Source organism: Sapajus apella, unplaced genomic scaffold (genome assembly GCF_009761245.1).
Source record: "Sapajus apella isolate SASKATOON/1434 unplaced genomic scaffold, GSC_monkey_1.0 scaffold36, whole genome shotgun sequence".
NCBI lineage: Eukaryota > Metazoa > Chordata > Mammalia > Primates > Cebidae > Sapajus > Sapajus apella.
In genome coordinates, this window is record NW_022436976.1 from 26,593,714 (window position 1) to 26,615,475 (window position 21,762).

Sequence of the window (21,762 nt, forward strand, 5' to 3'; positions counted from 1 at the left end):
TGTACAGAAAGATTTAAATGCAAGTGTGTTTGGCTCCAAATCCTGTACTTTTTTGTAGAGAATTGTGTTATATCTCCCAAAGTTCCTCAATATCTTGTATTAGCTCTACTGCTAAGACCTGACGAACACAGTTGAATAGTAAAGACAATAACTAAGAAAGAACAGTTTCCACCATACTGCCATCTATTTAAATGGTGTTATTTCCAGGAAATAAACTTATGTTGCCTATCTTTCATGAAGTTTCAAGACTAGACTAAGGTTTAGGGTAGAGAAAAGATGTTATTATATCATCAAGAAGAGTGACAAAATAAGGCCAAATAAGGGATTAAAAATTAGCTCTGGTCAGCCTCTCATGTTGTAGAAAGAACTACAAGAACCAGGGTTCCCTGACCTGCAGCAGGGTTTTCTTTTCAACAGTTGCTACTGCAAAGCGATCAAGTGACAGCTTCCACAGCTAGCAGGAAGTTACCAAACCACCTCTCTAGCCATTCAAACCTCCAGGTTTCCCCAAAGAATCTCAACTGGAGAATCATTTCCTCATTTTCCCAGTATGTTATCAGGAGAACAGAAGCATTGGGCACAAACAGGGAAGAGAGGAGCAGCAGGTATATTTCTTGAACCCATCAACTGAACACATCAACAAAATCCTGTGACATGCCAGACAGCTGGTTCCAGAACTTTGGAATAAGGAACAAAAATCTCAAACTATAAAATGATTAGCTTTCTGTACTGCTGACAACAACAAAAGAGGAAATGAGTTAGAAGACAGCTTGGAAGATCTCCATGTAGCCCCTACAAGCCATGTTAATTATATCCCAATAACACTGAGCTGTCAGGATCCACATCAGCTCTCCAACTCTCTTGACCTTCCTCAGTCTGCACCTTGTTACCCTACAATGTTTCATGTTTATAAAGATAGGAGACCCCAGCTGCTCAAGCCTGACAGAACTTAATTTACATTTGGCCTTCATTAAGATGAGAGTCAGAATCATTGAGACCAAATGGAAAAGCCAGACTGCTGGGGGTTATGAAAAATTCAAATGGCATTTTTCCTTTTATCTGACAACTCTTATTAAGGAGACAAACATCAACCTAAAACACATAAACTTTAAATGAAAAGGACATGATTAAATTCCATATTTCCAGGACTAGGACCCAGGTGACTTTGTCCAAGAGCTATCGTGGTCCTAGTACATCTCAAGACAGATATAACCCCAAATATTGCCCAACTCCCTCTGACATCTGACTCTAGACTAAGGACAAAGAGAAAATAAATGACAGCAATAATAAAGTGAGTGGTCAGCTCTGACTCACTCCTCACAGCCAATCAGTCTCAATGTCTTATTGATATTATCCTCTAAAGATTTATAGAACCCATCTCCTTCCATCCCACAGTGCCTAATTCAGGTCTCATTAGTTATCCCTGGAGTACTGCAACAGCCCCTTATTGAGTTACTGAGTCATTCAAATTATTAGGAACATATGTACTGTGCACCTACTATGCACCAGCCATTTGATTAGGGACAGAGACATAGCAAAGAACAAGGTCTAGCCGGGCATGGTGGCGTGTGCCTGTAATCCCAGCTACTCAGGAGGCTGAGGCAGGAGAATTGCCTGAACCCAGGAGGCGGAGGTTGCGGTGAGCCGAGATCGCGCCATTGCACTCCAGCCTGGGTAACAAGAGCAAAACCCCGTCCCCCCCCCCCAAAAAAAAAAAAAAAAAAGAACAAGGTGAATATGGTCTCTATTTTCCTGTAGATTACAATGGTTGGAGGAAACATTATACAAATCACCACACATATTGACGTAGCATTACAATTTATGAAAGATACAATGAAGTAAATTAAGAGTATAATAACAAGAGACTCTGATTTATTTGAGGGTCAGTAAAGGCTTTATAAGAATGCAAAAATAAAGCTGAGACCTAAATGATAAGGAAGAATCAGTGGTGAGCAGAGGAAAAAACACTGTGGGTGGAAGAGTCAACACTGTCAAGACCAGGGATCAGCAAACTTTTCATCTGTTGGTCCAGACAGTACACCTATATTCTGCCTTGCAGGCCATATATTCTCTGTCTCAACTATTCAACTCTGGCACTGTAGTGTGAAAACAGACATAAACAACACATAAATGGATGAATGTGGCTGTGTTCCAATCAAACTTAACTTATGGCCACTAAAACTGTAATTTCATATTACTTTCATAAGTCACAAAATATCATGCTTTCGATTCTTTCTTAACCACTTGAAAATGCAAAGACATTTACCTTTTCTCAAGCCATCCAATAACAGGCATAACAGGCAGTAGGCCACATTTGGCCTGGGTGCCACAGGCTGCCAGCCTCTAGCCAAGACTCAGGTAGCAAAGAACTGTGTACGTGTAAAGAACTCTGAGTGGATCCCTGTGGATGGGATACAGTGAGACAGGAGGTAAAAGACAAACAGTGAGGGCAGAGGGGGAGGGAAAAATGACATCATGCACCATTTTCTAGTCCATGTTTCAGTTTTTGGAATGTATCTAATAGAGCAATGCAAAGCAATCAGAGTGCTATCATCAGGGGAATGAGAAAACTCTAGTTCTTACTCCCACACACATATTCTCTCCAATCTTTATATGTCTGCCAGTTACCTAAGCTGGCCCCTCCCTTGCTTAACAACCATCAACCAATCACTATCACCAAATAAGCCCTTAATAAGCTGAACTCAGACTATGTACCTGGCCTCACCTCCTGCTATGCTTACTGAAGCACCACAGCTCATGCCCTGGGACTCACCTACCATACCACAGATGAACCAAAGTCTCTCTTCAGAATCTCTTTCCTATCTTCTCTACTAGTCAAAACCTCTGCTCTTATCTTGAGGCTCTTGTCAAACTATTTGCCTCCAGGAAGCAATTCCTTTCTCCCAGAGCGCTTTGTATACTGCTATATCACAATGCATGGCACATCTGATGGTTCTGTTTTCATGTCACTCCTCCACCAACCCCATTCCTTATGCTCCCCGACCACCATCCCAAGTGGACTCTGTGCAGCCCATGTCCCCAGTGCCTGTCACAGTTGCTGGTTCATAGTTGAGCTCAGTACAGATTTCAAAAATTAAAGAATGAATAAAGAGTAAACACATGACAGCTCAATGAACTTAGAACACAGAACATCATGCTTTTATTTCAAATGTGCACCTGAGCAGCTCTACTGAAGCTCTCAAACTTCCCTGTGTCTCCCATCACAGCTTTAAAAACAAAGGTACCATTCCCTGACTCCCCACAAGGGGAAGATTTTCAGAGTAGGTGAACAGAGCTTTTGGAAGTATAAGTGGTTTCATAAGTCCCCAGGCCAGCAACATTAGCATCACCTGGGAACTTATGTTACAAATGCAAATTCTCAATTCTCAGTCCCTATCCTAGGGCTACTGAATCAGAAACTATAGCTCAGCAAGATCTTCAGGTGATTCATTTACACATTTGAGTCTGAGAAGCACTATAGCTTTTGTGGACAGGCTTCAATAAGGTGCTAAAACTGACTTTAGAAATCTCTTTAATTTTGATTTTGCAATCATGTTAAAACCAAAGGAATTCTCAGCAAGAATTCCTGTACATGCTTACCAAAACACACCCACACTAGAGGCTTACTCAGAAAATTCTGAAAGAAAATTGATTTTTTTAAAATAAATTAGTAGAAGATGCTCTCAGAAAGTCACAAACACTGGCATGTAAGTTAGACCTTAACTATTTCCTGTGGGATTTATTTAGTGCAGTTTGATCTCGTCTGAGAGGGTAAGAATCCTGAGAGGTTCATGCCAGATATGCATTTAGATCTCCTAGAATATAGGCTGGAGATGGCCAGGCGGCAAGAGCTCTACAAGGCCCTGACGCTGAACTAAAGACCTTCGGCCCGATCCTCTTTGCTCAACTCAGTATAACTCTTCATTCTGTGCTGCCAAAAAAGGTGATATATCTAACCTGTTTCTTCTCTCTTGCAACAAGTTTAGGCCAAATTGAAGAAGACCACTGCCATCATTCCTGGTCCTATCCCCTAAGAACCATGCTTCACAGAGGGATTTTAGTACTGCATGACATTATAGAATAAGCTGAGATTTGGAGCCCAGTAGACATGGAATTAAATTCTGGCTCTATTACCTGTTTGGGAAAGCCTCCTCAGGATCAGTTTCCCATGCTGTCTACCAGGCAGAGATTGTTAGGATTAAAATCAACTAATGCCTATACAATTCAAAGCAGGGTGTGGGGGCAGTGCAAAACAGTTCTGTATTCAATTTTGTGTTTCAGTATATTCTGAGTCAGGTTTTCACACTGGTTAAACCAACTCTCCCATTTTATAGATGAAAAAAGTGAGGCCTGAGATGAGAAGTGCTTTGACCAAAGCATACAATTGTTGACAGCAGAATCAGAATTAGATTCTTGAAAACTCCTAAGAAACTCTGTTTTCAAACTCTTAGCAACCACAGATGCCTTTCTGTAGAATAAAACTTACAAAACAGCTCAATATATAAAGCAGATAACAAGCCAAGCCTGCTTTGATTGCTGAAGCCCTTCTTTCCTACCACTCTTTTGCCCCATGATGGCAATCCTTAGGCATCTTCTAAGAACCCTAAGCTTTCCCTATCTCCAGTCACAGTCTGAGTAATGGAAGACTCAGCCCACCTGAAATCTCAGAGCCAGTAAATGAATCACAGCAGGTCATGCTCATTAGATGGATTCTCTATTTCTTCAGACCACCTAGAGGTTTTCAAGTCCTTGAGGTTTCCCAAAGGACTTGAACTTTCTCACACATCCATCTCTAATGGGAACCATTAAGCTGACATCACCATTCTCCACACTTCATAAAAGAGTCCTAACATCTGGAAATGGAAACCACCTGCAAGTGCTTTGACCAGAGATTGCCATATCATTCAAGGACAAGAAACTCAAGGAAGGGGGGATGAGAAAGAGATACCCTAAGATGTCAACAAGGCCAAATATCAGTAAACTGGGGCTAACACTGTACAGAATAGGAAGGCCCTGGTCAGAAGACAGGGACTTATTTCCCACCTCTGCTGCTTTCTCACTAGAAAGGCAATTAACCTCTCTGAACTTCAGTAGAAAACTGGATATTAAAAGAATTGATTTTGGATGGCCGGGAACAGTGGCTCACACCTATCACCCCATCACTTTTGCAGGATCGCATCAGCCTCGCCTACATAGTAAGACCAAGTCTCTACAACAGAAAAACTTTAAAATTTTTAAAATGATTTTGAAGTTAGCCAGTCTTAGATTCAAATTCTGGCTCTGTCACATATTTGTCATTTTGAGTGAGTTGTTTTATCTCTATGAACATTAGGTTTCTTGTCTATAAAACAGACATCCTGCAAAAAAAACACCACACACAAAAACACTTCATTGGGTTGCTGGCCTTCAAAGAGATAATGTGTACAATACTTGTCACGGTGCCTGGTATGAGTTAGGCACACAAAAACAGGTATGATTTAACTGCACTGTAATCAATAAAATGGGATCTACCTTCCTCCAAGTTGCTGGGAAAAATCAAAGGGAACTGATTTCAGCAGGTTGCCTGGTACATACAGATCCACAATAAAAGGGATCCTCTCACATTGTTGGTGTTTTCTCTTAGACTCTATACACTCACCTCTTTCAGCCACAGAAGCTTCGGGGCCTGCATTTCCACAGACATCACCCCCCCAACGTACTGGAGAACGCTGTGCTTGGTCTCGTTGATCCTATTGACCTGACTGACTGCTCGATGGTCCAGCCACATGATGACGTTTCGACGGGAATCCCCTAGCAGAAACGAGAGGGAGATGCAGATAGACACACATTCTATTTCTTCAAATTCAAGGGAACAATTACGGATTCCTAAGACTAAAATGCTATGTGCTTTCTATAATTCCATGTATCAAGAATGAGCAAAGTGAAAGGACACCAGCAAGGCTGACGACTGCACTGTCCCCAGGCCTGGAATCTCCCATCCAGTAATGTGTTCTCTGACCATAACCTTAGAATAAAATGTCTACATTAAAAGCAGAAAAACATCTACTAATTAATTATATTATCATGTATTCTCTCTCAACTTCTTCCCTTCCTTTCTTATCCCTTCTGTTCTAGAAAAGCTTTTCTGGGCATATATTCAGGAAACAAGTCTATGAAATAAGACTAAGATAATACTTTCTCTCTTTTTTTTTATTTTTAATTGCAAAAGACTTCATTTATAGCACTTTCAATAATGAACCAACAGGAGAGTTGCTGACTTTGGAACATATGAATATACAAAAATCCCTTGCAATTCAGGTAGCCAAGATAATAAGCTCATTCAAGGAAAGCAATCTTCACTTTTCTGAAAACTTTTACATTTTAAAAGGTGACTAGGCGTACTTGGAAGTTCAAAGCAGTAGAATGCACCTTGCAGGGAAAGGAGGAAGAATACCCTTTTCCATGTTGTTAGGCAAATGTATATCAAATATATCCCAATTCCGCTTGAAAAAGTCAGCTGGATGACCTCCTTGAATCAGGGTATGGCAGAACACTTAGTGAAAGTGGGCCCTGGGAAGGGCTGTGAATCCAGGAGAGGAGCACCAGATCCCATGCAGCGCCAAACACATCCATCCTACCCTCTAACACAGACGAGGCACGTCACCCCACGTCCCTGGACCCGGATGCATGAGAGCACTCATCAGATGGTTACTGCTCCCACAGCCTAGTGCTTTATAATGGTCTTAATTTAAGCCATGGAGAAAAATCCTTTACCACCAAGTGCAAACTGTTATTGAACTTAAGTCATAAGGGATGCTAACTGGCAAATTCTTGTAATACATATATAAGGACTTCTATTTACCTAATTAGAACAATGATTACCCAACTGACATTCCTGTTTTCATAAGGTTTTGTTCTCTACACTGGATGGCTTAAAGTTGTCTACTTTTGGTTTTATTTTACACTTTTAAAATAGAGGGAATAGAGAGAAAAAAATGTGACTAACTGCCTAACTCTGAAACCCAGCAGGTACAAAAGTGAACTTCTCTGACTCTGGGTCCATCAGATTTGGAGGAAGTTTCAGTGCCTAGGGAACGTTATGAAGCCCATTACACTCCGAATCCTACAGAAAGAATTCTACAGCTCATCATCACAGTGTTCTAGTAAAGCATATGCTGAAAAGTACAGGTTTCAACCTAGCATCTAAATTTTTAAAAGTAGCATTTCAGCAACAAACAAGCTCAGAGAACTCATTGCAAAAATGAAATAACAGAACTATTGCTCAGATGTCAAAAAAGTCAAGCTGCTGCCCTCAGCTCCGCTTAGGCAGACACGTAAGGTGGCAGCTGCTCCTTGGCAGCACCATTCACAGTGGCATCATCATACGGCGGTAGAAGCACCGTATTGTCATTGCTGGTAACATAAACCAGGACATGAGAGGATTTCCTGCCGAATCGGTAGCAGTTTCCAACACAGCTAATCAAGTAACCCTTAAAAGTGAAGATAATGCTAATAAACAGAAGAATAATAAGGACCAAACAGGTAGGATTCACTGACATGACATCATCTCTGTAGGGAAAATTAGGAGGCCATTGTCATACGTATTCCTGAATGGAGTTTGGGTAATAAACAAGCACAGTGATTGCAACCAAGGTGTTCAGGGCAAATCAAAGATCTGGTAACAGAAGAATGGGATAATCCAGGCTGCATGTTGCTTGTATGTTCCATAAGTAGCGATAGCACATATCAGAGTCATGAGAAGAGAAATCGCAATGGCAATGCACATGTAGTTCCACATGCCTGGGGAGGCCTCAGAGTCATGGCAGACGGTGAAAGGCATTTATTCCATGGCGGTCACAAGAGAGAATCAATACTTTCTCTTTTTAAGATCTATGTCCCTTAAATATGAATAAATACTTTGATAATATATCTAATAGCTACACAATGGCATTTAACTGCTTATATACTCACTTTTTTCTGGTCAGTTTAATTAAAATTAGTTCATTTAGGTGGTTTTATTTTTCCCCCTCATTTGGTTGGCTTGTTTGCTAGAGTGGGAAGCTCATGAGTTTTGGAATTAGGCAGACCTAACGGGGAACACTAATTCTTAAGTTACAGATGAAGATATATAATTCAGGAAGTTATTAAACAAAAGATAATGCACATAAAGGATATGGCAAGTACTTCTCAGAAAATAGGCCCTCAGGAGGAGTAAAGCATAAGGAAGAGAATTTAAAACCGGCTGGAAAAGGAGCACTGCCCCCATATCCTTCCTCTATCACCCTGTAGCCCACATAGTAACTTCTTGTCTCTCTCCCCAGCCTCTGTTAATTCATCCTGTACTGACGGACAAGCCAGAAATCCTTTCACAGCCCTCTGACGCCTCTGATGGCAAAATGTGCAGAACAGCAATAAATATACCTGGGAGATTATTAGGGGAAAGAGAAAAGAGACCCAGCAGTTGCCAAGCCAGGTATTATATTTTCACATATTATTTTATTTAATGGCAAAGTAACCACAGCACTACATATCTTGCTAATAGCAAATGTTTGTAATGTGTGTTTATGTGTCTGCCAAACCCTGTGCTAAACATTTTACATACATCGTCTCATTTAATCCCCAAAACAATCCTCTGATACAGGTTTCTGACCCCTGTTTTTCAATGACAGACTCTTGAAAGTGAAGATGTACCCAATGTCTCAAAGCTAGGAAATGCATAAAGTGTGTTTTGGAAATAAAGCTGCATAGAGAATAGATAAATCAATTGGTAAAATGAATAAATTGGTGTTAGTCATAGCAAAATGAACAAGGACACCAGCTGAGATACTTTAAAACACAGAGTCAGACCTCCATGTCTGTGAGTTCTACATCTGTGGATTCAACCAACCGTGGATTGAAAATATATATATATTTTAATGGATGGTTGCATCTGAACAAGTACAGACTTTTTTCTTGCCATTATTCCCTAAACACTATAACAAGTATTTACATAGCATTAGGTATTATAAGTAACCTAGAGATGATTTAAAATATATGGGAGGATATATATAGGTTATACGTAAATATGATGCCATTTTATATCAGGGATTTGAGTATCTGTGGGTTTTGGTCTGAAGGAGGTCCTGGAACCAGTCCCCCTCAGATACAGATGAATGATTGTATACTGTTTGTTGCTCTGCGTATACATACATATGTAGTAAAAGCACAAAAACAGTATGTTTATGAATAGCAACTACAGCAGAATGGTTACCTGCAGGAAGTGAAAAACTGAAGTTACAAATACCTTTTTTTTTAAATAAAAGGAGTTGAGGCAAATGTGGCAAAATGTCATGTTTATCCTCAGAGGTAGGTACATAGGAAGCTGTTGCTTTCTTCACTCTTCCACATCTTTGAAAAGAATTTAAAAAATTAATCCAAAAAAAAAAGCCAATGTAAATGTAAGAAGATATCTAAATAAGGTCATGGGCATAACAAGGCAGGGGCTCAGTTGCTGGTTTGCCTAACTGAAAAGATCTCACCTCCCACAAAAGCTCCACAAACAGTAATACTAATACTTTAAAAATAGTACAGAGTGTATGGGACCTTCCACAGGCATGTCAGAGAATTTTTTTGTAAACAGAATGGTTCCACTGCATAACAGAACTGCTCAAAGCTCTGGTTCTCAAACCTAGTTGCACATTAGTGTTGCCTTGAGGACTTCTAAAAAACTGATGTCCAGGTCCCATTCCAGAACCACCAATGAATCAGGATGTAGGTGTGTACAAATGCATACACCTGCATGTGTGTGGGTGGGTGGGTGAGTATTGAAGAGGGCAATATCAGTATTGTTTCTTAAGTACTGTACAGAACACACCTACAGCTACTTCAAGGCAAAAATATCTGTTGCTAAACTTCTGCCTATAGTAAAGATAGACCAATCAGCTACTATTGCCTCTATACAAAGATGCTCTCAAAAATGGAATCAGAACAATACAATGAAAATTGTACAGAATCAATACTGTATTAGAATGGATAATTTCTAATTTTCATTTTAGATAAAAACTAAAAAATTATTTTTTTTTCTGTTCTTATAGAAAACCACAAGTAAATCAATGGAAAGTTCGTTTAATCTTTTATTGAGCATCTACTACATGCCAAGCACAGTGCTGGATGCTGGGATATCAGGAAGAACGTGCCACAGTTCTGCCTTTAAGCAGCATATGTTTGCATGGAGAAAGTGTCTATACTCTGTGTTGATTGCCAGAACAAGAGTATCAGACATGGGAACTGGGAACATGGAGGAGGAGCAGAGAGAAGGCTCTAGTTAACTGAGCCTGGAGCTGCAAAGAAAGCTTCCAAAAGGCAGGAAAGTGTTTATTTAATTCTTCAAATGACCAGCCACTGGCTAGGCAGGAGAAGAAAAAGTGAGAAAGAGGTTCTACATGATGCGGCAGCATGGGAAGCAGAACACAAACCCACGAAGATGTCGTCTTTTAAGAGAATTGGAGGTAGGGCAAAATTTGGGCTATCTCACTTTACCTAAGGGCAGATTATTCATCCATGTATTTGCTTAATTGATATCTTGGTAAAATACAGGTTTATGTTCACAGAATGTGTTGCAGGCATACATGAGGAGAAAATTTATTATGAATCATCAAAACATCTAAACATCAGGTATCTGATGCACAGAGAAGACTAGGTCATAACTCCCTCTTCCAGCCCCAATTATCACCCTTTGTTCCTCTCCCTCCCAGGAGCTCCTATGGCTGAGATGTCACAACCAGGGTGAGGCTCTGAGCTTGGTCAGTGGCAGAGGTGGGAAGCATTCAGCAACTGTGCTGCTGTCCAACCCAAGGGCTGTTCTGATCTTTCTTTAAGGAAGAAGAGTCAAACAAGGAAAGGCAAGCAATAAGACTATTTTATCATATAGCAATACCGTATTTTCTTAAACTGTGGTACTTAATTTATTTGTTTGTAATTTTTTGGTTAACATCTAAAGATGGCAATACTTTTGCTGGTCTTACGGGTTTGGTTTTAGGTTATCTGCATGATTAGGGTTATCTGCAATCTTCCTGATACCACTCTATGCTCCTCACAATTACTTGCATTAGCCAATCAATAGTTGGTCGCTGCCATGCAAGTAGAGAAGTCTCTCTCTAAAGAACCTTCAAACCACCTTTATAATTCTAATTTCATTTTCTTGCACAGGATAATCCATTTCACATAAAAAATCTAACCTTAATACAATCTGTTGAAAGGCAAGAAACTGATGAAGGGCACCTGCAGCTGGATGCATTTGATGAACGGGTACACTTTAACCTTTTAGGTGGAATAAAGTTATTTCAACACTTATAATTAGAGTAGTAACCTAGCTACCATTTTAATAGAGGACCTGTTAACAGGAGGCCATTATACCTACAATGAAGAAAAAAAGCATCCAAAGAGGGTACATATTTAAGCAAATTTCACAAGGAACTATCTTCTTCCACTTCAAGTGTTCTGTTCCTAATATTTTCATTCTCCGTTAATCTGTGCCCAGTGATTCTCCACATACTAGACTCACTGAGAAAACTCTTTTAAGAAGTCCACACCCTAGCTCCACCTCAAGTCAAACGAATACAAATCTTGGGGGTAGGGCTCAAGAATTGACAATGTTTTAAAGATCTCCAGTTGATATTAATGCCAAGCCAGAGTAAATAAATAAATAAATAAATAAATAAATATGTATTTTAGCAGATCAGATAATACAAAATCCTTGAAGCAGGATTCTTAATATCTAAAATCCTACCTAAAATCAGGCTAACATGGCTCTTGTGCTTAATGGAATTAAGTCCCCCCCCAACTCTGCCCCCAACACCACCCCACTCATACCAATTGCTCTCCAAGCTTTTAATTTCTGAGACATGACTTCTGGCCTTTACACTTTGCCTCTAAATCTCACTATCAGTAGTAAGAGACAACTGATCTATGGCATCCCCAACAGACAATCGCCGACTTTTACTTAAATAAAGCCCACAAAAGACGTGCTGACAGCCTCCCAAAACGGCCAGGTCCATGGCTGGCCACATCTTGTCATAAGTGAATGCTTGCTGCTACAGAGCTGAGGTCTGCCTCTTCACTACTCATGTTTGGTTTCTGCTTTCTGAAATGGCTCAGACCAAGGCTGCCCTGTCCTGGGCCACAACAGTGCCAACTGAGACAATTTATGGCCACAAAGATTAAGAACCATCCTGATTCATCTTTGAAGACCCAGCATTTGATAAGACAGGGCTTGGCACACAGAAGATGTTAATACATGTGGCAAGAAGAGAGAACAAAGTGTGTGTGTGTGTGTGTGTGTGTGTGTGTAGAAAATGGTCATCATTACTACTCTGTTCTAATCATTCATCTATTTGCATCCCTTTTCAGCACATAGTGATTATGATTATTTATAGTGATCACTTATAGTGAAAAGGGATGCAAATAGATGATCATTTATAGTCATTATAATTATAATAATCACTTTCATATATTAGGTCCACAGAATTGACCAGAACATTCTCTTAACATAAAAAAAATTCATCATCTGCTGGAAGAAACTTTTCTGAGTATTTTAGGTATCAATCTCTCACTAAATTGTCACAGTAAAGCTACTGATTCATTATTCAAAATCTTTCAGAGAAGAAAACTGAGAAACGCAGAGTTAAGTGACTTGCCCAAGATGTCACAGCTCAGCAACGACAGAGCTACAATCAGAGACCCTGCTTAACTCTAACTCCACTGGGTACCAAGGCACCCTACTATCTCACAGCCAACAGTTAAGAAAGACGCTGCTGCAACAGTGTCCAGAACTAAGAGTTCTCAAACAGAATCTGGCCCAAAATATGTTTGCAATGTCTGTCTTGGCAACAGCTAACTAGCAATGCCTAGGGCCAGCCCCTCCCTTCAGATGGAGCATGCAATTTCCAGTGGAATGCAGGCTCCACTGTTCTCTAATGCCTTCTGCTTATTCAAGGTTAATTATCAGTTGAAATTTATCTTCACACATGTGCGGTTGTTTTTCTCAAACCTGGCCTATTACTCATTTACATTACCTGTCTGACTAATGTATTAATTATTACATTAATGTATTAATAGACTTTTGGGTTTGTAACCCCAGTACTAGTGTTACTGGCTAAAATTCCCCAGAAGTGACAACTTTATCTGCTGTGAAAAATCTCTGACGATGGACCCAAGTGGCGCTTGACATTTGAAACAGCTCATTCCTGTACTCACAAGTCTCTATTAGGACAACATCATTCAACATGAATGTCTTTTGGTCTGGTTATCGGAAATAGAGAGGCCATCTGCTTCTAGTTTCTAGTGTCACATGGCCCTGTCTACTATGTTCCATTTCCTTTCAAAGGACTTGGTTCAGCCACTCAAATAAGCATGGAATAGGAGCTTCATATACAATGAAACTGCAAGCACTGACACTCCCTTCCCAGAAAACATCAAAACCACCAGTGTGTTTCAAGGTTTCTCACTCCTAGCTAACAATCTCATGTCCGTCCTTGACCAGGCTCTGTACTGTGGCTCTTGAGTTTTATAAAGCCAAGTCCCCCTAATCCAGCCTTAGCACCACCCCACTCATACCAACTGCTCTCCAAACTTTTGACATCTGCAACATGATCTGTGTCACCTCATTCTACCTCTAAATCTCACTATCAGCAGCAAGAGATGCCTGCCCTCCTGCTCCACTTGTGTCCATTGGATTAATCAGCCAAGGCACCCACCACTGGGAAAAGGAAGAGACATAGTCTTACCTTCATGGTTGACCGGTAAAGGGTGAAACTCCTTATCCAAAACAACCAGAGAACACGTGGCGTCAAACCCAAGTCCTCGAATTTGGTTTAAATCAATCCCTTGCACAACTTTCTGTTTTAAAAACAAACAAAAACATGAAGTAAAACACCAGAGTCTTAAAAGATTGAAGACAGTTACAACTAGAAAGAAGGAATGACAGAATAGAAAATAATCTTTACAGCATAAAACAGATAAAAGTATAGTATCACTAGAATACCAAAAGATCCTATAAATAAGAAAAAAGAGCCAATCTAATTGGAAATTAAAGCCAGGCATGAAGGCTCATACCTGCAATCCCAGCACTTTGGGAGGCTGAGGTGGGCTGGATTACCTGAAGTCAGAAGTTAAAGACCACCCTGGCCAACATGGTAAAATGCTGTCTCTACTAAAGACACAAAAGTTAGCTGGGTGTGGTGGCGTGCTCCTGTAATCCCAGCTACTTGGAAGGCTGAGGCAGGAGAATAGCTTGAACCTGGGAGGCTGAGGTTGCAGTGAACTGAGAGCACGCCATTGCACTCCAGCCTACGCGACGAGAGCGAAACTCTGTCTCAAAAAATGAAATAAAATAAAAATTAAACTTAAAAAATTGGAAATTAAGCAAAGGAATAAAAAGTCACTTCATAAAATAAAAAGAAATGGTCAAAGAGCATACGAGAAGATTCCCAACTCCAATTAGATAAGTACAAACAAAAAGATACCAAACTATTTGTTTTTCATTTTGGCAAAAATATAAAAGATTAATAGTACAGGCTGTTATTGCTTATCTAAAATGCTTATGATTAAAAGTATTTCAGATTTCAGAATTTTTCAGATTTTAGAATATTTGTATATACATAATGAGATATCTTGAGGATGAAACCCAAGTCTAAACACAAAATTCATTTATGTTTCATATGTATCTTATACACGTGGCCTGAAGGTAATTTTATACAATATATTTAACAATTCTGTTGATGAAACAAAGTTTGTGTACAATGAACAATCAGAAAACAAAAATGTTAGTGTCTTAGCCATCCATGTGTAGTGTCACAATGCCACTCAAAAAGTTTTGAATTATGGTGCATTTTAGATTCTGAATTTTCAGAGTAGGGTTGCTTAACCTATATATACCAGTGGCAATACATGCAGAAGTGGACCTTCTTGGAGATTATTCTAACAATGTAATTATTGAGAACAAATTTTGGAGAATAATTTGACATCTATTAAAATTAAAAATGTATGTATCTTATTAGCACAAGTAAGTAGAGTTAGATACAGAAGAAGGTTAGCTTCAGCACTGCTCAGAATATATTTTAAAAGTAAAAGAACTATTTTTTATTAAATAAATTATGGTACATCTATAAAATGAAATACTATGCAGAATTTTTTTTTAAAGAGGTAGAGAGGCAACTTCTGGGTATGGTACTGTGAAGAAGTCAAAAATTCTCTTAGCAAAATAAAACTGTAAAACTGGACAAAATCATCAAAAACCACCATTTTGGGGTTATGGAAATTGACCAAAGCCATATAAAAAATTGAGAAGCATTTTTTTTTTGAAAAATCAAATTTTTGCTTAAAACATTCCCACACACACACAAAAAAAACTACAGTTCCAAATGCTTCACTGGGGAATTTTATCAAACATTTAAGGAAGACACAGTACCAATCCTATACAAATTTGTTTAAAATACATTGAAGAAGGAAAAACTTTCCAACAAATGTTACATAGCCAGTATTACAAAGCCACGCAAAGCCATAAGAAAAGGACACCACAGACTAATATTTATCATGAACACAGTAAAAATCCTTAACAAAATATTAACAAACCAAATCTTGCAGCATATAAAACTTGCCTTTATATACAATGATTATGTGGAGTTATCCCAGGAATGCAAGTCATTTAATATCCATTAATTAATTAATGTAATATGCATGTTAACAGACCAAAGTACAAACATCAAATGATCATTTCAACAGATGCAGAAAAAGAACTCCCATGCTCCAAATATTATACTCAATAAACCAGAAATAGAAAAGAACTTTTACAACCTGATAAGGAGCATCTACAAAATACTACAATTAGCATCAAACTTAATGGTGACATGAATGCTTTCCCCCATCAGAAATAAAGCAAGAATGTTCACTTTCACCACTTCTATTCAACCTTATACTTGAGCTTCTAGTAATTGCTAGAAAAAGTAAATTAAAAGCATACAGATTAGAAAAGAAGTTAAAGTGTCTTTCTTTTCAGATGACATGATCTCATATGCAGAAAATCCTAAAGAATCTACAAACTAAAAACATGAATTAATAGGCAATTTTAGTAAGATGACAGAATGCAAGACTAACATATAAATATCAAGTGGACTTCTACATAATAGCAACTGAGAGATTAAAAATAAAATTAAGAAAATCCCATTCACAACAGCATCAAAAAGTGAAATACTCAGTGTGATGTTCAATATTAGATATCAACTGGACTGGATTGAGGGATGCCTAGCTGGCTAGTGAAGCACTGTTTCTGAGTGTGTCTGTGAGGGTGTTTCCAGAGGAGACTGATATGTGAGTGAGTGGAAGTAAAAGCCACCTTTGACATGAGTGGACACCATCTAATCAGTTACGGGTATGATTAGAACAAACCAGGTGGAACAAGGGAGATACTCAGATTGCTTAACTTCCCCCCCTCTCTCCCTTTGCAATGAGGTCCCTTTTCTCCTCCTGCCCTTAGACGTCAGGCTTCAGGTTCATCTTCCTTTGGACTCTGGGACTTGCACTAGCACCCTGCCTGGGGCTCTCAGGCCTTCACCCTCAGACTTACTCAGGATTGAACTGTTGGGCTTCCCTGGTTTCAAGGCTTTTCAACTTGAATTGCGGCACACTACTGGCAATCCCCAGTTTATAGATGGCCTATTGTGGAACTTCATATTTGTAATCATGTAAGCCAATTCTGCCATACACACACACACACACACATATGTATGTATATAATTCATATTGTTAATAGTGGTTGCCCCTGAGGGTGGAATCGCAGTTGGAGGATATAGATTTTACACTTGTTTGTATAACTTTTAAAGTTGTAGAGCAATAGACTTATCGATTAATTCTATTTTTTTAATTTTTGTTTCTATGGTTTCCTTTACAGAAAAACAACCTTTTAAATCCCACAAAAGTCAACCTGAAAATGTTCACTCTCATTTAGTGAAATTCACCTTAAAATACAGAATTCTTCCTTTTTCCTGTTTGGAAATACCAGACTTATAATTTAGAATCCAATTTCTTACTATTTAACATGTTCCTCAAACAAGAGCTCCACATAATTATTACAAATGTCCAACAAAGAAAAGCAGTAATATTTTCAAGTAATATTAATAAAGTGCTACCATATATTGAACATCTACTATGTGCCATGTGTTTGACATATACAGTATTTAATCCTTACAAAGACCTCCAAAAGAAATATTCAATACTTGTTTTTCACAAAAATCAAGTGGGGCCAGGCACGGTGGCTCATGCCTGTAATCCCAACACTTTGGGAGGCCAACATGGGTGGCAGGCGCCTGTAGTCCCAGCTATCCAGGAGGCTGAGGCAAGATAACTGCTTGAACCTGGGAGGCTGAGGTTGCAGTGAGCTAAGACTGCACTAATGCATTCCAGCCTGGGCGACAGAGTGAGACTGTCTCAAAGAAAAAATCACACACACACAGTGGATAATTGGAGAGGGAAAGGTTGAGCAACAGGCAAAGAGAGGTTAAGGAACTTGCACTTGTCACACAGCCAGAAGATTACAGAGCCAGAATTTAAACTTGGCGACTATGTTTTTTCTATTACACCATACTGCCCACCTCTGTCATCGGAGAATTTCCTATTGCCCAAGAGACTCATCCTGTGAAAAGGACATGTAATCTAGAGGAGAACATTTGCTACTGACCCATATGTGACTGCTGGGAGTGCCTTGCCCCACAGTACCAGGTGAATACTCTATATGCCTTCACCACACTAATCAATCTAGACTTAGAGAGTGAGAACCAAACCCATTCCCTGACAGGCAGCATGGCCTCATGACAATGAGTCACAAACACTTGAATTCAAATCCCATCTCTGTCACCCTGGCTATGTGACTGAAGGCAAGCTACACAATTCTAGCCATTGCAACTCCTCTCTTGCCTTGCTGGTTCATGTTTCTATAGCATTTACAGGTATGGCTATTCCTGCCTGGAATGTCCTTATAACTTGGCTTGGAAATCACTGGATAGCGGTTAAAATCAGTGGCTTGGGAGTAGACTTCCTGAGTCTGACATCTGTTTCTGCCATTTCCTAATTATATAACTTTGTGAAGTCAGACAAGCAGCTTCCTTGGCAGTACAAAACTAGTACCTGTACCTGCATCTCCTAATGATATGAGAAATCAGCAAAATAAGGTGTGATGAGCTCAACATCTGGCATCAGTGCACAAGAAGTAGCAGCTTATATTAGAGAAAATTAGTTGCTTCAAATCTTCCCACATGGGACACCAATCAATCGATCAGTCAGCCCTAACTTCTACTTGCATGTAGCTCAATTGGCCTCTGTGCCCAGAAAGTGCATGCCTGACTTGGGTAAGCCCATCTCAAACAGGCCTGGAGTTAGTCAAAAGAGAACTTGGGTGAGAAGATGTAGATGACTCAAACTCCACACCACAAGGCAGTTTGGGAACAGAAACAAATACAGGATGTGGTGTCCAAAGAGTTTCCTTCTGGTGCCAACTCCACCACTTCTGGGTCAGGTAATCCTGCACTAACTTCATCAACTTTCTGAGCCTCAGTTTCCTGAGTGAGAGATATCTCCCAAGTAAGAATCAAAGGCTTTGAATGGGATCAATGGGGTTTGAAATTACTTTGAAACCAGTAAACCTTTAGAGAAAATGGGATAGGAAACACACTCAATGCCTTATTGTGTTCATGGAATGTTTTTATGTACAAAGCACAGCATGCTTGCTCTCTGTTTCAAGTAAGCACATATAAAAATGACGAGCAAAAAGAATAGGAATAGAAAAAAATTGTATAGACTCAAATCTTTTCTAAGAATCATGGTGAGAGTAACCTTCTAGTAGGAGCAGGGAAAATATTTTCCTCAATCTATTTTATGAATCCCCTCTACAGGCCTACAGAGTGCTCAACATTAAAATCATGGCCCTCAGTCACAAAGACTCAGTGTCTTCATCTTTAAAACAGAGACCTCTCATAAGAAACTAGAAGAGTAATTATGGCATGCATTTAAACCTGATCTGGCTAGGTAGCTGCTATCATTTCCCCAGCCTTATAAGGAAATGCCTATGATCATGCTCATCCACAGCTGAGGAACACCCCCATTCCCAAACCCTCACCCCACATCATCTAAACCATCTTAGAAAGATAACTGTCAGGGTCACACTACCCAGAAGGCCCTTAGGGCTTGACCCGGTGACCTAAAGATTCTTTTTTATATTCTTATTAATGGAAGAAGAAAGCAGCCTAGTAAGCTCATTCTAACAGCTCGGTATCAAGAGAATTTCCCTGGCTAGAGAGAAAGCACATTGCTCTTCTAAAGAATTTCCAGAGAAGGAGATTTCTGCAACCTCATTTGGTAACCTGGTCCATGTCTAACAACTGTCAACTTGTAGCCATGGGGCAGTAAACAAATATTTGGGGAAGGGATTGTGTATCACTTTGTTCTTATTGTGGGAACTGGTTCAATCCTGCATGTGTTTTAAATCAGCAAGATCTGCCATATTGGGTGGGGAGATGGTGTTTCTTAGAAACCCTCCCAACTGAAAGCTGGAGGGTCAGATGCATACCTGGTTTTATCTTTAGCTCTATTTCAAGCAAGAGTCAAAGCCTGGGGCCTCATGGACAGAATCCAGCTTGCAGTAGAGTTCTGAGTGGCTGGTACTATATTCTTTTAAATCTTGATTTGAATGCCTTTGTCAGCTTTGGAGGCATACATAGAGTTATGAAATCACCAGTTCCCTCAGGCTCCATCACTACCTGTTGCCTACACAATTCACCATCACTACCTGTTGCCTACACAATTCACTCACTCACTTAGCTGTCAGTGCTTAGCAAAAATAATCAAGCCCCTTCTAGGGTCAGGCTGTTCAGGCTTTTCTAGGTATTGAAAAAACAGTGGAGAAAAAAAATGGAAAAACAGTGGAGAGAAAAACAGTTTTTTAAACCTTGCCCTTTTGGAGATAAAATTTTAGTAGGGACAGACAATAGCGAATAAATCAAATAAATTATATAGTGTAGATACAGTATACCAGAAAGTGATTAGTCAGGGGGATCAGGAATGCAAGGAGATAGTAGATCCTGCAAGTGAGATTTGAGGATACACCTGAAGGACATGAGGAGTGGACCTCATGGAAATCTGGGGAAAAGCATTCCAGGCAGGGGAATAGCAAGCACAGAGGTCCTGGGAGGGGGAACAGCAAGAAGACAAATAAAGCCAATGTTGGGGTGTGCATTACCTGGAAGGCCCTTGAAGGCAATCGATTTTGTAAAAGCTGCTCTAGTGACCAGTGAAGTAAAGAGACCCAGTCCTAATCTTTTACCTGCACAGCATCCTAGCTCAGGTATGGTATTTCCAGTTGATGACGAAGAAATAGAGGCCAAACACTATCATTTATGTCAGTGACCCCAATGTTCTGCCAAGAATAGAAACTCAAATAACCTCTACCTCCTTTCTCTCCATTGTCATCGAGTCATTAGGCCTTCCTTCCCAAAGCCTCTCAGTCTCAGCCCTCCTATTTATTCCTCTGCCAATAATCTAATCTAGCAATTTATTATTAAAAATATTATGAAGCACCTATATGTGCCAGACACAGAGAACGTACCCTGAACAAGAGAGACGTGGTCCCAGTCTTCCCAGAGTTTATAGTTTAAAAAAAAATCTCAGCCTCTGAAACTCCTCAGGATGTCTTCCTCCTGACATCCTTAAATTTAGTTTCTTCTCTGCTAGCCATTCTGAATCTATTGCAAGACTGGTCAGTCTCAAACTCAGGATGATCCCAGAAAAGCTCCCCATTGGCGTGAGCCAGCTGTGCCAGCTGTCCCAGCTACCCCTGTATCATCAGTTCCAGCCTCCCTTTCCCTCTTCCTATTAGAAACCATGTATTCTGGCCAGGTGCAGTGGCTCACATCTTTAATCCCAGCACTTTGGGAGGCTAAGGCAGGCAGATCACAAAATCAAGAAAGCAAGAATATCCTGGCCAACACGGTGAAATCCCGTCTCTACTAAATATACAAAAAATTAGCTGGGTATGGTGGTACGTGCCTGTAGTGCCAGCTACTCAGGAGGCTGAGGCAGGAGAATCGCTTGAACCCGGGAGGTGGAAGTTGCAGTGAGCAGACATCTCACCACTGGACTCCAGCATGGGCAACAGAGCAAGGCTCCAACACACACACGCACACGCACGCGCGCACACACACACACACACACACACACATACACCCCAACCACCTATTCTAGCCAGGATTGGATCCTTGACATTCCCATCTCAGTGCTTCTGACCATTCTATTTCTCCAGTTATGACTGTCTTCTCTTAGAGTTTAAGTGTCACTTTTTGCCCTTCATTCTTTCTCAAGTTTCTTCAGTGGGTATGAGTAGGGAGGTCTCAATTTTTTTTTTTTTTTTTTGAGATGGAGTCTCACTCTGTCGCCCACACTGGAGTGCAATGGCGCCATCTTGGCTCACTGCAATCTCCGCCTCCTGGGTTCAAGTGATCCTTGTGCCTCAGACTCCTTAGTAGCTGGGATTACAGGCTCCCGCCACCACACCCAGCTAATTTTTGTATTTTTAATAGAGACGGGGTTTCACCATGTTGGCCAGGATAGTCTCTAACTCCTGACCTCGTGATCTGCCCACCTGGACCTCCCAAAATGCCCTCAATTTCTTTTGGCCGTTCAATTTTTTTTATTTCATTTTACATTATTTTATTCTTGATTTATAGAATGATTTTATTATTTGATATCAAAAATTAATGATTC

The 21,762-nt window shown here is 40.0% G+C and overlaps 1 protein-coding gene and 1 pseudogene across 15 annotated transcripts in view; both read right to left on the reverse strand.

Annotated features, from left to right (window-relative positions):
* Positions 1-21,762, reverse strand: part of FGGY (FGGY carbohydrate kinase domain containing) — a 429,508-nt gene that overhangs the window by 374,728 nt on the left and 33,018 nt on the right. For 13 of the 14 annotated variants that reach the window (XM_032297123.1, XM_032297121.1, XM_032297119.1 and 10 more), the window contains 2 exons: positions 13,743-13,854; positions 5,639-5,790 (listed from right to left, as the gene is read on the reverse strand). In XM_032297123.1, coding sequence (XP_032153014.1) covers positions 5,639-5,767 — 129 coding nt within the window. In that variant the 5' untranslated portion in view covers positions 5,768-5,790; positions 13,743-13,854. The remainder of the gene's footprint in view (positions 1-5,638; positions 5,791-13,742; positions 13,855-21,762) is intronic. The other variant, XM_032297124.1, reaches the window with a different exon arrangement.
* LOC116564109 lies at positions 6,461-13,736 on the reverse strand (annotated as a pseudogene). Its single transcript, XR_004274725.1, has one exon. The product of XR_004274725.1 is annotated as a lysosomal-associated transmembrane protein 4B-like (transcript).